The following is a 15,334-nucleotide window of genomic DNA, read 5'->3' on the forward strand; positions in this document are numbered from 1 at the left end:
ATTAAGTGTATGCACATTTCCTCCTACAATACCCTTGAAACCAACATGGGAACTCATTGGAGCTTGCCTACAAAGTTCTAAGTTCCAACACAAGCTTTAGACAGCCTCTAGATGCTAGATGCACGACCCGCCCATCAACAAACCTGCTTTTCGGACCAAATCACTGATCATAATTGTCTAAATAGTGGGGCCCACAATAGCTGAGTCATAACCCAATAATCACATTCAGAGATCTTTTTTTTTTTTTTCGGAAAAATGAGTGCACATCAAAGAAGTCATAGTTCTCCACACTATAACCTAATCCCTCATTCAAGTGAATGGCTAAGCTACAAGTTATAGAAAACACAAACCTTCACTATTACCAAAGAATCAAAGTGTATCAAAGGACGGTACACAATCTACAGCCACCCCAGATATCAAACAATCTCAATTCCGTTTTGTCCGTTAAGATCAAGGAAAAAAAGGGGCGGAGATGGGATGTAGAGGAGACTGGATTCACATGTTTGGGGTCTCGCCAGGAGGTCCAGACCGGGCATTCAATAGAGGCTGAAGAGCTTTAACGACAATGCTCATGTTTGGCCGGAAATCAGCTTCGTATTGCACGCACAAGGCAGCTACAGCAGCCATCTGTTTTCAGAGAAAATGACAAGCGTCAGCCAAAAGGAACTGTTTTACAAGCACTGAAGACCTAATGATCCAAGCAAATTGTTATTTGCATGATGCATGGAGGACAGAAGCCAGTAGTCCTAGGTATTTTTCATATAGGAGTGATGAATATAAATCATATCTAGTTAACTGGGCATGTGTATGACTTACAAATTTTGTGTTATAAGGGCCCGCTTGGTGATCATAATTATGTATTAGAGATCATATTTCTTTTTTATAAAGATTATTAATAATCTTGATAACCAACAGTTATGGTCTCTAATCAAGATTTAAAGAATCATCGAAAACAAGTACGTATTGACTGATACGTACACGTATTGTCCATGAACAATATGGATGTATTGGCTCCGAAACAGCCCAATACAGGGCCATATGAGTTATGACCCCGTATTGTTGGTGAATGACACAATACGTTGAAACCAATTATTAAACCATGTCTCTACTACATATTACGATTAGGAAAAACATGAAATGAACACTTTTATAGGCTTGGACCCAACAGGCCTTAACACTACCATAAAAGATAAAATTTTGAGTGCTCATCCATGGATCCATGCTGAACGGCGTCTCCAAAAGCTCAAAATCTTATTTACCATCTCTTTAGAAGTTCTAAAGTAGCAATTCTATCTCAGAATGCATGAGCATGTCTTGGACAAATCTAAAATGAGGCTATGAAAGAGAGAGAAAATAGCACACATGTTGTTTAAAGACAACTGGTTGGGTTAAAAATTGCAAGAACTTTGAGGAAGTGAGAGAGGTGATGGCACGGTAATTACCTTTGCAACTGCCTTGGGAGGGTACTCTCCTCCTAGCCTTGTATCAACGCATTGCCTTACCTTGTCCTCACTAAGTCTTGGTGTTGCCTGCAATGTTCCAAAACATCTGTTCATCAGCACGACCACATTGAGGAAAATAAAGCTAGTTTTTCACTTGAAACAAAATCAAATCAAATCATGCAACACCTCCTAAGACATGAGGGAAATCATGAAAACATAGTGATAATAAGTAATTGTAATTGATATATAACTAGTAACAACCATTCGAATTGATAGATACACTCCTCCCTTTGTATTTTGTTAACATGGTAGTGTGCAGATTTGTACAATTGTATTACCAAAAATTGAAATAAAGGGTGCATCTACGAATAAGGTGGATGTCATGTTGTCAACAGTGGCACCCTAAATAAACAAATAACACATTATGTACCCATGTTACAAGACTCTGCTGCCCCCGTGGTAATGTATGATCGACGGGCTTGCGACCAGTCAAGAGCTCCAAGAGGACAACACCAAAGCTGTAAACATCACTTTTTGAACTCAGCTGTCCTGTCATTGCATATCTGCCACCAATGATAAGAGTGGGTGAAAAAAGAAAGATTTGTGTTAGTTAAGTGCGAGGGCGTGCTGGTGCTTTGCCAAGCATTTCACCAGTGAAATTTAAAGGCTCCCTCAATGGTGAGCCCAATGAGATGTGGTTTAGACATCCAGCCCATCCATTATGTGTGTCCCACTTGGATGAGGGGTCGCACAAAATTTTATGCCATTTCAAAACTCAGGTGAGCCCCACCAAGTGATTTTAGATGTTTTATGCATGATTTCCCATGGTTTCAGATGATGTGGCCCGCCTGAGTTCCATAAACGGCTGATTTTTAGCAAATCCCGTAACCTAGAGGGGACCAACCAAATGCACGACGTGGATGTCCATCACACATCAGGATGGGGCCCACAGAGGTCAACCTCATAGTACCATAGATATATATATATATATATATATATATATATATATATATATATATATATATATATGAGTGCAAGAAGTGCTTACTCTGGAGCATGATAACCAAAAGTTCCCAGTACACGAGTAGAATGAAGGCGTGCTGCATTATCAGGAGCTTGATTTGACAAATCAAAGTCGGCAATCTTAGCAACGTCATCATCAAATATTAGCACATTGCTGGACTTAATATCACGGTGGATGATGTGAGGCTGCGCCTTTTCATGTAAATATTCAAGTCCTTTTGCTGCTCCTACAGCTATCTTAACTCGTTGTGCCCATGACAGAACTGGACCTGGTTGTGCTCCTTTGACACCTTTCCGCCCTACACCAGTGAAACAAACATGGGTATATAACTTGCATCTTTTACTATAAACAGGAGATTGAATATACAGATACGCAAAATATGGTGATAATGAGCTGATGGCATTAGCAGAGCAAGGACATGATCCAACTTCAAGTACAATATCCCTGCCTTCAGACTTCTTGTTTACAGTTTGTGAAGTTTTATAAGTTCTGCAAAGTTTCAATGTTCATGCATGGTGACCGGAAATGCAAGTTTCTATTCAACCTGCCATTGAACTTGATTGGCACAACAATATGCAAGATTACTGCTTCCTAGTTTCTGTGTTATTGCAGTATGTTTGAAATTAACTAAAAAACCACCAGGGTTATGTTAGGAATAATTTTCACAGCAGCAAAAAGCACATCCAGTGAAGTACAAAGAAAAGGAGACCAGAGCAATCATAGAATCCCATGGATATGAGATAGAGAGTGAAAGAAAAGGAGAGGAGAGCAATGACAGAAACCATGGACATGAGAGAGGGTCCAGCCACACTTAATATCATTGGAAGCATGATTTAACATACCATGAAGAATATCATGGAGGGATCCCATAGTAGCAAACTCATATGCAAGAATGCGGATACTTCCATCAACAGAATAACCGACCAGCTGAACAACATTTTCATGTTTCAGCCTTGATACCATGGAAACCTGCAAAAAATCTTCCATCAGCTGATGATTAAATCCAAATAGAGAGAACCTCTGTAAGGAAGCTGCATAGAATCTGAACACAGGCCTAACCTGCGCTAGAAATTCTTGGTCTGGTTGCTTACTGGCATCCAACTTTTTTATCGCTGCAGCTTGGCCACTTTTAAGGATGCCATAATATACTCTTCCATATGAACCCTCTCCAATCAAAGCCTTCTGCGCAAAGTTCTCTGTTACTTCCTTCAGTTCCTCTACAGAAATGGATGGGACGGCAATAGGCTGCACTTTTACAGCCTGAGCACCCTTTGGAGCAGGATCAGTGGTATGATATGCTCCAGCATTGCCTGCATAACAATTTCAGCTCAGTTTCCTAACCAGGGGAAAAAAAATAATCCTGAAGTAAGAGACAAACAGCATGGGAAAATGCAAACTCATTAGAAACAAGGACAAACAAATTTTCCCAAAATTAAACATAGGAACCTCTATCAGAGAGCTGCCACCAGCTACAGCAGGTATACTTACAAATAAAGTGACAAAATAGAGAGAACCAAATGGTGACCAATACAATGATAAAATGAAGGGACATGGTCACTTTGACATAGACATGCATCTTGAGGCAAGAATTCATGATTACGCAACATGGAAACAAATGCACAACATAACTTGGACACTCAAACAAGAATATTTATATGAATGAAAATATATAGTACAGGAATTTATTCAACAACAAGACATGCTACGTGAACTTGTGAAAGAAAAAAGAGTTGGTGATTTTCATTCTAATAAACGAGAGAGTTCAAGAGCATACAATTTACTCTAACAGAATTGACCTAAGAGAAATCGGTGTGAAACTAAAAGTGCTAAAAGCTTTCAAAATGCAGCAAGAAGCATTCCTGTACTGGAATGGCCAGTGTGTTTTATCAGAACATTTACACATTTGTACATCCCTCCATTGTCAAATATACAACTAATCGACATGATAAATATGTTTATAACAAGGCCGTAAAGGTCAGTAAAGTTTACAAAAAAAAAAAAAAAAAAAGTATTCAAATGTGCATTCTCTCCAGCATAACTGTAAAATATGCTTACTTTTTCCATTCCATGCCACTATTACAGTATATTTCAAGACCAAAAAGCCAGGAAGAATCAGTAGTTTCCAATGCATGAGTGCAATAATGAATCATTGTTTCTGAAAGATAATGCTGTAAACTACAACATTGATGCAGAATACCAGAACATTTCTCTACTAATAAAGAGGCAACAGGGAGCATAGCTATATTCCCAAGCCAGAATACGGAAAAAAATCATTTGTTATTTCATTCTAACACAATTTTGAATCACATTAATCCAATCATTTTATGACAGAAAAATGTGACATGTGGGGAAGTATCACAATGAAATGGAATTCCACTACAACAGGCACCAATCCGATGTCAAGATTAAAAAAAAAAACTCTGATTTTGCTGCTTGATTACAAGGTGAGTTTAAATACCTTTGAGGGACATTTCTGACATGTCAAAGTATTCCAATGCAATGAAATGGAATTCCACTAAAAAAGGCTCCCATCCCATGACAAGTTAAACTCCAATTTTGCTGCTTGACCATGTGACGAGTTATTTTGGTTTAAAATGTCTGATCCTCCTACCCCTTCTATGTGGGGACTCAATTCGAATAAATAGCTTCAACAGACAAGTCCCTTGAGACTTTTTTGGACTCATTCCCACCCAGCTGAGTTACACAGGGGCGACTGTTATGCTTATGTCATACACACAGCGTGACTCGTCCATATCAGTGGGACTTGTTGTATCAGCAATATGACACATCCTTATCGTTGAAACACACAGAATGGCTCGTCTGTATTGGCCCAATCACATAGGAATCATGTGCATTGAAGTTTTCAACCAACTAGGTGTAACTTGTCGGAGTCATATCAGTATGTGCAATATGACCAGGATTCAGTGCCAGTCGAGTTGGATACCAAAACCAGTATGAACATTCTATACAAAGTATAAGAACCAACTAAAACTGGACGAACTTGAGATATTTTTAACCCCTACGTCAAGACGAAGACATAAGGAAAGTAATCCTATGCTTTGGGGACTAAACAAAAGGATGAAACGCAAACCAAGCCCTAAAAGGAAGTAATTCTACGCTCAATTAAGAAGCAGATTGCTTCAAATTCAACCAATTTAGACAAAATTAACTAGAGAAGCACTCAGTGAAGAGAAAGGAAAACCCTTTGGCAAACCACACTCAATGAACTAAAAATAAAAATAAAAATTGAAAATCCAAGCGTCTGGTTTTGAGATTTGCCAAAAAAAAATATGAACAGCTTAGATTTTTTCAATTCAATATGTGATGCACTTACATTTCTTGCATAAATTATCAGTCTAGATGCTTTAATTGCTGTTTGCAATCTATAAAGCACCCTCACAAAAGAGAGTATTATCTCTTTCTTTCAGTACTTCTCACAAAGATTATAAGCTTAGAAAAATAAAATGGGTAATCAAAGGTCAATGTTAATAAGAATCATCCTCACAAAACTACTTACAAAGATTATAACTTAGAATTATAAAAAGGGCAAGCAAAGCTTGATGTTAATATGAATGACGCCACATTGTGAGCAACTCGACTATAATAGATGCACCACACAATATTATTTCTGGTAAGCATTCGATTACCTGCTGAATTGTTTGCCACAAAGGGCCCTCTATTATCGGCTGCATTATGGTAGTCATCTTGGTCACAACAACTAAAGCACCCCATGAATATTTTTTCCTTCAAGGCAGGTTACTCACTGAGATCACAATCTTCAATCTGCATGTTAAGAACATTACCCAATTAGTTAAATAAGCTTAGTCAAAATGAGTAGTTGTTTTCCACAGGTGACCTAAAAACGGAAATGTTTTTGGAGTATTCTCGTCGCATAGACTAGTATTCTGTTACAACTTCCCTTTGTTTTTTTGTTTTTTTTTTGGAAAGATAGCTTTCCTTTGTAATGAGTAAGGGGGGTTTGGTTACCTTCAATGTGCCATTGCAGGTAAAAGGTTAAAACTTCGTAATCTATAAATTGCAGTCGGGTCAGACCATCGGGTCTTTAATCCTGACCCAGACAGGCATATGCTCCTAGGGCCATCCATTCTGGTTTAAAAGTACAGGCTTCATTGGTGTAATTGGGCAAGGCTAGGTCAAGGTCATTAATCCATTGTGCCATCATGTCAGGCTAGGCCTAGCCTGGGACATGATAATAGTGTGTATGGGTAACATATCTGAAATAAATATCAGTTAAATGTATAAATTGCATAAGAGACCAAGCTTAGGCTTGACAAGTTTTTGCTCAGCTCGGGCCGGGGCCTAGGAACAATGGCGCATTTAGGGTCTGATTTGGGCTCGGTCCTATTTTCAGGTCTACCTCAGACTAACTCTGGACCTAGGCCAGGGCCAGCCTGTCACATCCCTAGAAACAATGGCGCATTTAGGGTCTGATTTGGGCTCGGTTCTATTTTCAGGTCTACCTCAGACTAACTCTGGACCTAGGCCAGGGCCAGCGTGTCACATCCCTAGAAACAGGAACTGCGCCCATTTGTGAACTCATAAAAATAGATGGGAAATGCCAGTTGCATACTCTCTGTTTTCTTTTTCTTTTTCTTTTTCTTTTTGTTTAGAGAGAGAGAGAGAGAGAGAGAGAGATCTTTTCAAAAAAAAAAAAAAACATTCTATGAAATTGTTAGGATTTATACTAGCTCAAGTAAAAAAGGTTAAGCATACATTTATGCAGCCTGGGCGTCTCCAAATATCTGCTCCATTTGCATCAGATTCATTTCATGACCACAGAAAACAATTAGAAACTTCATGTTCCATTGATCATTTTGGTATTTGGGGTGGTGAATTTGGATAAGGCAGAATTCCACCCTTATCAACATAGGAGACATTTCTAGTCCAGCTAGAAACATTTTCTTTCAAAATAAGCCGTAGAATTTTTCCAGCTCCGCCAGTCTATCAGGGCCACCAAATGCAGCAAAAACCCAATACAAGATAAAGCGTGACTGTTCCAGAGTTTTTTTTTTTTAATAAATGGGCTGTCCAATCACTATCTATTTCTAAATTGATTGAAGATAAGTTAGTTTCTTCCCCTAAATCTAAAACTGAGAGCAATAAAGCACAATATATTTCAGCAAGTAATAAAATGAATCTTCACAGAAACCAAGATGAGAAGCTGGATTCCCAAGTTTCCAATTCCTAGTCATACAAATTCAACAATATAAAAGAAAATCCTATTTCTACACCGCCACAATCAACACGAATGCTATAAAAAGCAAAAATCAGATAATAAATATTGAAAAATAGCAATAAAAAGGTATTTTGAAGAACGATCAGATACCAGTACCAACGCTTGAAATTACAGAAAACCAGCCGCATGGAAATAAAGCAAACACTCAACAAATACTCCGATTTCTAGACTAATGGACAATTCAACTTGAAAACTTTCAGAAATCAATCAAACATCAATCGTCCGAGATTTAAAAAAAAAAAAAGAAGAAAAGAAAAAAAAGAAAAGAGAGAGAGGCAAAACAAAAGGCAGATGCTCTCTACACAACATCGAAAGCACACCAAATCAAAGAAGGAGAAGACCGCGAAAGCTTCTGAAGATCGATCAGAAGCGTGATCTTCCAAACTGATATAAGGAATCGATCGAATTAAAGGATTTCTAGCAAGATGAACCGAAATTCTAGGGCGGAAAATCTCACCTTCTTCTGCTGTTTTGATTCTTTCTATTTCCTTCCGGAAGGAGAGAGAGAGACTGAGAACGCTTCTCTCCCGAAAGGAAACCGAAAAAAAATGAAATTAAAAGAAGCTGTCCTTTTTCCCTTTTTTATACCTACGGATCTGAAGCCGGCGGAGTGCCTACGATAAGGGCGGAGGTGCGCAGGATAAGCACGCAAGGGAAACCTGGCCTCTCTCTGAGCTTTCCTTGATTTTATTCCAGACGATTGCCTTTAAGAGTTTTCTGATACGTTAGTACAGTATGATTACTCGCATACATGCGTATAAATTTCGCACGTATGAAGTATATTATTTCAATCCACACCGTTATATTAGTGGGATTAGATGTGAATGTTAAATATATAAATAAATAAAATTATTTATTTATTTATTATTATACATTTACATCCATAAAATGCATGGTGGCAACAAAAAAAATCAACGGTGAAGAATCAACGAATAGATGTCTATTAATAGATGTCACAGGCTTCGTATCGATGTAGATTTTGGGCCAAGTAACATCTGGTGTGGGCCCACGATCTGAATTACTTAATTGAAGTGGAATTGGTTACATATACGCTTGCATGTGTGCATATGTACGTATCTTCATTCTCTACAGAGTGGTAATTTTTTTTATAATTATTTTTTAAATACTTCTTCGCCGTTTGTGTATTTGACCCTGGGATAGGCCACGTGGCAGTGCTGTCAGAACGCGGATTTTGCGCTTTGAAAGACTGAAATTACCAGAGGCATGCTGCAAAGTCTACAAAAGACAAACGCCTCCCTCCTATTATAGAACGAATGGGCTGGTGTTTTGGAGGGAATGAACCACCAAATGGGTGGGCCCCACCGTGATTTGATGCTGACACGGACTTGGATTGACTGTTGACGCTGGCACTATCGAGGTGGCCACCGGACGGTGCTCTGTGGAACCCACTATGATATGCGTGTTTTATCCACAACACCCGTTTATTTTGGACGCAGGTTGCGACTGAGTAAACTCTATGGGGATTATATATTTTATCCATTCTGTCCATCCATTTTAAAAGATAATTTCAGGGCTTTAGACCAAAAACGAAGTGTATCCAAGTTTCAAGTGGACCACCATGGGAAACGGTGTGAATCAAAATTATACCCGTTGAAAATTTCTCGAGGGCAACAGAAGTTTTGGATCAATATGTTATTTGTGTTTTCCTTTGATCCATGTTAGTGTGATCTCATGAACAGGTTGGATGACAAATAAACATCACTGTGGGGCCTACCAAGATTTCAACGGTGGAAGTCATTTTTCCCACTGTTTCCTGCGGCGTGGACAAACTTTAGCTTTGGGCACGCTTCGAATTTTCGGCTCAACTACTAAAATTAGCCGTCAAAACGGATGTATGGCATGGATAACCCACACACATTCATGGTAGGCCCAACTGAGTTTACTCGGTACCATGTTATTTTTGCAGGCAGATGGTTTGACATGCATATCTCCACTGGACCGCACCACAAGAAAACGACGATGTATGTTCACCACGAGGCGTATTATAATATTTATTTACCATAAGTTATGCAACCCGCATGAAAGGAAAACTGATACAGAGATAAACATGATGAGGATAACTACTCCAAATTCATGGAGCTTATCTGGACTCCTCACATAGACTTCTCGATTCCACGAGAAAAAAAAGTAGAAAATAGAAATAAATTTTAATAAATTTGAAATTGATTAATTAATTAATAAAACAAGTTCACAACCCTTTAAATGGGGGTACCAAGTAATGAAAAAGAAATCAGAATCAAACTACAACTCAAAACTCCTAGAATCCGCGACTTACTATGAATAGTAAACTTACTATTTATAGACGGTCGTGATGTCTACTAGTGCGCAAGGTTTTCGGCCAAAAATAGTAAGTGTCCTATTTCGCTTCACCAAACCATTCTCCTAATTATTCTAAGCTCTTTTCACGTTGAGCGAAACTCTTAAAGCCCGACGGATGAAGAGTTATAATCAAACTAAAACTTACTATTTATACTAAAAACGAAATTAAAACAGGAAAACGACCGTCGATCCAGGAGTTTTTCGTAATTTCGGGCTGCGCAACCCAGCGTAGCGGGTTGGTTGGCTAAAGTAGCTCGTTCTACCCCAAAATCATATATTTTACGTCAGATAACTCATTCCGGATTACGAGATACGCTTGATTTAAGGTCCGACGGTCCAGATCACTTCTGTTGTCGACCGGGCCTTTTCTGACCCATCTTGGCCATGAAACTGTCTGCGACCCGCTCTACATCAAAAACACAAATACAAGCTACATTCAGAACTTTTGTGGTTCTTAGTAAGTTTTTAATAGTGGGCATTTAATTATTACGGTTGCCTACAACGTGGTTTATATAAAATTTAAATATTTTTCAATTTTGAGCTAATCTTAAAAAAATAGACAGATAACATGGATAAAGCACATACATCATTGTGGGTAATGGAGCACTATCTAATAGTAACTAGTAGAAGTGGGCAACTTAAGCCCGATCCGGTGAATCCGACTCGACCAGACTCGACTCGATACCGTTCCGAACAGAACCGACGGTCTAATCGGGTTTGATCGATTCTGATAAGCCAGATCCGATTTAATTTCGAGTCAGGTTCGGATAGCACTGTACCCGGACAGATCCGGTCTGAATACCTGAACCGAATGGGTCCGAACAGACCTGAATAGACCTGACCCAGAGGGGTATACCTATAAATACCATTTTTTTCACCCAAAACCTAAAAATCTTTTTACCCTACCCGTTTTTTTCCCGAAAACTCTCCCGCTCGAGAGAGAGAGAGAGAGAGAGAGAGAGAGAGAGTTTTTCCCCAAAACTCTCCTGCATGTTAGCAGCTCTTACGATCGCCTTCTCTCGCACCCATGGATTCTCTTCTTTCTGCTTTCCATTCCCCTTTCGAAGATCGCTTCCTCTCCAAGCGATTCGATTTGTGATGGGGAGAATCCCAGCGATTACGGATGATGACGTGGAATATTCAAGAGGAGGGGCGAGCCTCGTCGACATGGTCTTAGGGTTCTTTGAAGAAAAGGAAGCGTACGAGAGCTGTAGCAACGACGACGATGACGACAACGACGATGGAAATTTCGGTAGCGTTGAAGAGCAGAAGGCCTTTTGGGAATCGCAGCATAATCTCCTCCAGGTAAAGTAACGTTAATCTCTATTGTCTTTTCTTTGATCTGTAAAGGTATCTTCGTCTTTTTTGTTTTAGACTCGACGCACTTCGTGCCGACCATTCGTAAAAACGTGATGCTGAATGATGCTCAGATCCACAAAAACGAATGGGCCCCACACTTTGATGACTTAAGCTGTCATCATATTCATATGAAGGTCGACGCTCGGATGATCTAAATCGGCTGATATAAATGGACAATTACAACCGTTGGCCCACATTTGAGCATTGTCCAAATTACTCATCAAGTGGGTCCCACCGTTTTGATTCCTTAGACAGAAAATCAGGTTCGGTCGTTCATTAGCTAGGCACGAGATCGGATTGGGTGGTACCCCCATTGTGATGCATGTGTTTTGTCAACTCATTTTAGGGCGTAAGCCTAAAAATGAAGCACATCTTAAGTTCAAGCGGACCACACAATAGGAAACAGTGGGATAATGAGACTCACCGTCAAAACCTTCCTGGGACCCATAGTAATGTTTATTTACCATCTAACATGGGTTCGGCAAGCAATTGGATCCAAACCTTGCACAATCCGATCCTACTCGGTTTTCCTGATTGAGTCGGACTCGGATCAGTTCAGACCAGCACATGTTCAGGTCTGACTAAGTCAGCCGACTCAGACTCGGTCCCGGTTCTGTCCGAGTTCGGGTTAGGACATGTAAAATCCGGACTTGGTCGGGTTGGGCCAAATCCGAGTCGACTCGGTCCGATGCCCAGCTCTAGCAATGAGCTAGGCAATCCACTTCCAGCTAACATTGAATAGACCATCTGAGGGGTAATTTTTTATTATAGATTCCATTCACCTTTCTTTTTTTGACCCGAATAAAACCTACCTTACCAATCTAGACTCCTACCTGTACGGACGAACTAGTAGAGATGAAAATACCCCTACTTTTTCAGTTGTTTTTATCCTAAAATCAGAAGTATTTTCGTCCAAAATCTTCTTTCCATACTTGAAAAATCTATTTCCATAACATAAGTTTTCGGCCGTTCGAAAATTAAAAAAAAAACGTATAAAAGGTAAGCGTCTACAGTGCTAATTTTTTCCATTAGATGAGTCTAATAAAGTTAAGCCACATGCATACTCGTGCATGTAGGCAGCATGCAGTGCATGTGAAATTGAACCGTTCATATCCTTTGTGAGCAATGGATATTGATGGGGCATGCAACAACGCAAGCCATCTTATAGGCACCGGTTAAATCAAGGAGAGCTTTCCCATCCCACTGTTTCTGGTCAGCATGGCCCACATGAATTAAGAATCAGCTTAACTTTTGGATCATGGTCAGAGAAGTTTGTGCAAATAATCATGTCTATGTCGACTAAACATGAGGTTGGAGCCCATCCCACAAGTCCCATTTCATGCACATGAGACTCCCCGGATCACCAGCTCTTGGGGGAGCATCTCTCACTGTTTGCCACTTAAGAGGTAGTAACTGGCTGAACTAGGATAGGACAATATAAGTCTTAGGCCCCGTTTGGGAGTGTGGATTCGGAACACCCTGGATTTGAAATACTCCCATTGTTTTTGGTACCCTAGATTACGAATCAACTTTAATCCAAAAGTAGCTATGCATGGTATATTTACAAGTGTTTGAATTTAATTAATAAATCAACTTTAATATTTCTAATTAGTGAATGTATGTAATGTTTGATGCAATGGTTGTAATAAGCCCGCTGAAATATATACTTTGACCGAAAATAATGAAATTCCAAGTCTCGGATGGGCCACAAGCACAAGATCATGTCCGAGTGACTAACGAATGATTTGATCATCATATTAAAGTAATTATAGTGATACAATAGATAATCTAGTTATTTTGGGATATCATTAGTAGACCATGTGGCCAATAGTTTCATAGTCTAGCTAGTGACACACATACTACACATGCAACTATTGGAAGGATTTTAGATATAATCCAAGCTCCTACCTTGGATTTAAAACCCCTTCTCTTTAAGGGATTAAAAGCCCCATTTACTTTATGGTGCTAAACAACCAAAGAAAATTCACTTAAATCCCCTCAAATCCATAGTGCCAAACAACCCCTTAGGCCTAGCTCAGCCCATAGCCCTAAGCCAGGCCTTAGCTCAGCTCCAACGCTAGCTAATGGGCTAAAGAGGCTTTGGCCTTGGCCCTTGCATTACAAGATTAAGCTAGACTAGGGCCAGGACAAGGTCAAACCAAGTTAAGGTCCGGTCATGGCCATCCCCAAAGTTAAAAATATTTAACATATGTGCTTAATTAAGGTATAATTAATTTATAATTAGTGAATATAATCATGCTTTTTTAAAACTTTAATGATATTTTTGTGCCACACCTTTATTTTTCACACCCCACACATGCTTGCGCACTCACACCGCAATGGGTGCTTGAACCCATAGCTTCATGCTGAGACTCTTGTGAGTCTATCAAGGACCCATGGCGTTGAATGCTTTTGTTTCACACTTGTATCAAATAAAATCATTTATATGCTAAGCATATGCCCTCATACAATTATCCATTGTATGCGTAAACTTAAATAAGTACTTCATATATAGTTTATTCGACTAAACCAAAATCCACAATTTAGATAATTTACAAGTATTGGTGTATCAACTACAATACTTGACCAGAATATCAAAGTTATCGGCACTACTACACACACAGAAGTATAGACGCGGTTTGTACACCAGCCATCTAGGTGGTGTCAAAACTCTTCAAGCCCTACCATATTTTATGTGTTTTATCCACAGCACAATCCATTTTCCATCTAATTTTGGACATGAGCCGAGAAAAATAAAAATAAGGGAGCATTTGGCGCAGGGTATTAGATGGGATTAGGTGGGATAGAATTACATTTAGTCCCGTACAATTTCATCCAGCATTTGGAGAGGATGGGAAAGGTTAGAATTAGGTGGGGATGGAATTACATTTAGTCCCATAGAATTGCATTTGGTCTCATGTGGGAATTTTGTAGATTTTGAAATCCACTACACATGTAGGCCCCACATTGATGCATGCCCATGTTGTCTATCCATATACACCATTTACAAGTGACATTCTGATTATACATGTGTACAAGTGAATGACATCAGTTGTGAATTTGGTCTGTTGATTATAATTTCATGGTCCACCAAACATGATTTTGCTTAATCCAGTGTTTTTTTAGCAAAAATTTTATCCCAAACACGGGATTGGATGGCTACAATACCACGGTGTTTCCAGACATGCAATTATTGTGCAATAATGATGTTAATCCCATCTAATACAATTCAATACCATTCAATTCCACATACCAAACACACCCTAAGGTAGATCCAAAGCTCAAGTGTGCCACATCATAGGAAACAGTGGAAAGAATGATATCTACGGTTGAAACTTTCCTAAAGTTCAGAGTGATGTTTATTTGTCATCTAACCTATTCATAAGGTCACACAGACCTCGATGAAGGAAAAACACAAATATCACCTTGGTTCAAAACTTTTGTGGCCCTGAGAAGTTTTCGACAATAAGTGTTTAATCATAACTGTTTCTTGTGGGGTGGTCCACCTGAGCATTGGATCTGTCTTATTTATGGGCCCATGCCTTAAAATTAGCTAGAAAAATAAATGCACGGTGTGGATAAAACACATAAATCATAGTGGGTACACAGAGCTTTGACACCAACTAAGTATACACTAGGCCAATGGGTTGGGTGGGTCAGCAATTCACATTGGCCCACTTGACCTGAACACTAGTTTCCAGATCAATCCCAGCCCTTGGGCTAAGTTTAGAGGCCCTAGCCCTACCCTTTCAGGGCCCAGGAAGTTTGGCCCATTGCCGCCCCCATTACCACTTCAACTGGTAGGGATGCCTTTTGTTTTATGCAACGAGACAACTTTGTACTGTTGCATGGGTGACAGGGTGACAGTAGATTGAATTTGGGTTTATACGAGTTGGTTAGGACAAAGGGAGT

General features: G+C 39.4%; 1 protein-coding gene across 2 annotated transcripts; it reads right to left on the minus strand.

Annotated features, from left to right (window-relative positions):
- Window positions 1-201: 201 nt before the first annotated feature.
- Window positions 202-8,396, minus strand: LOC131225132 (probable receptor-like protein kinase At2g47060). 2 transcript variants are annotated; one of them, XM_058220574.1, is made up of 8 exons: window positions 8,181-8,396; window positions 6,114-6,249; window positions 3,526-3,776; window positions 3,309-3,435; window positions 2,491-2,764; window positions 1,873-2,005; window positions 1,443-1,529; window positions 202-627 (listed from the first exon to the last, which is right to left on the minus strand). In XM_058220574.1, exons 2-8 carry the CDS (start codon window positions 6,196-6,198, stop codon window positions 496-498), a joined length of 1,089 nt encoding a protein of 362 aa, XP_058076557.1. In that variant the 5' UTR covers window positions 6,199-6,249; window positions 8,181-8,396; the 3' UTR covers window positions 202-495. The 2 variants fall into 2 exon arrangements, with proteins under 2 accessions (XP_058076557.1, XP_058076558.1); XM_058220575.1 differs by lacking the exon at window positions 6,114-6,249 and having other exon boundaries at window positions 8,181-8,395.
- Between the last annotated feature and the right edge of the window lie 6,938 nt (window positions 8,397-15,334).

The sequence above is a fragment of the Magnolia sinica genome, chromosome 14, assembly GCF_029962835.1.
Source record: "Magnolia sinica isolate HGM2019 chromosome 14, MsV1, whole genome shotgun sequence".
In the NCBI taxonomy this organism is placed as follows: Eukaryota; Viridiplantae; Streptophyta; class Magnoliopsida; order Magnoliales; family Magnoliaceae; genus Magnolia; species Magnolia sinica.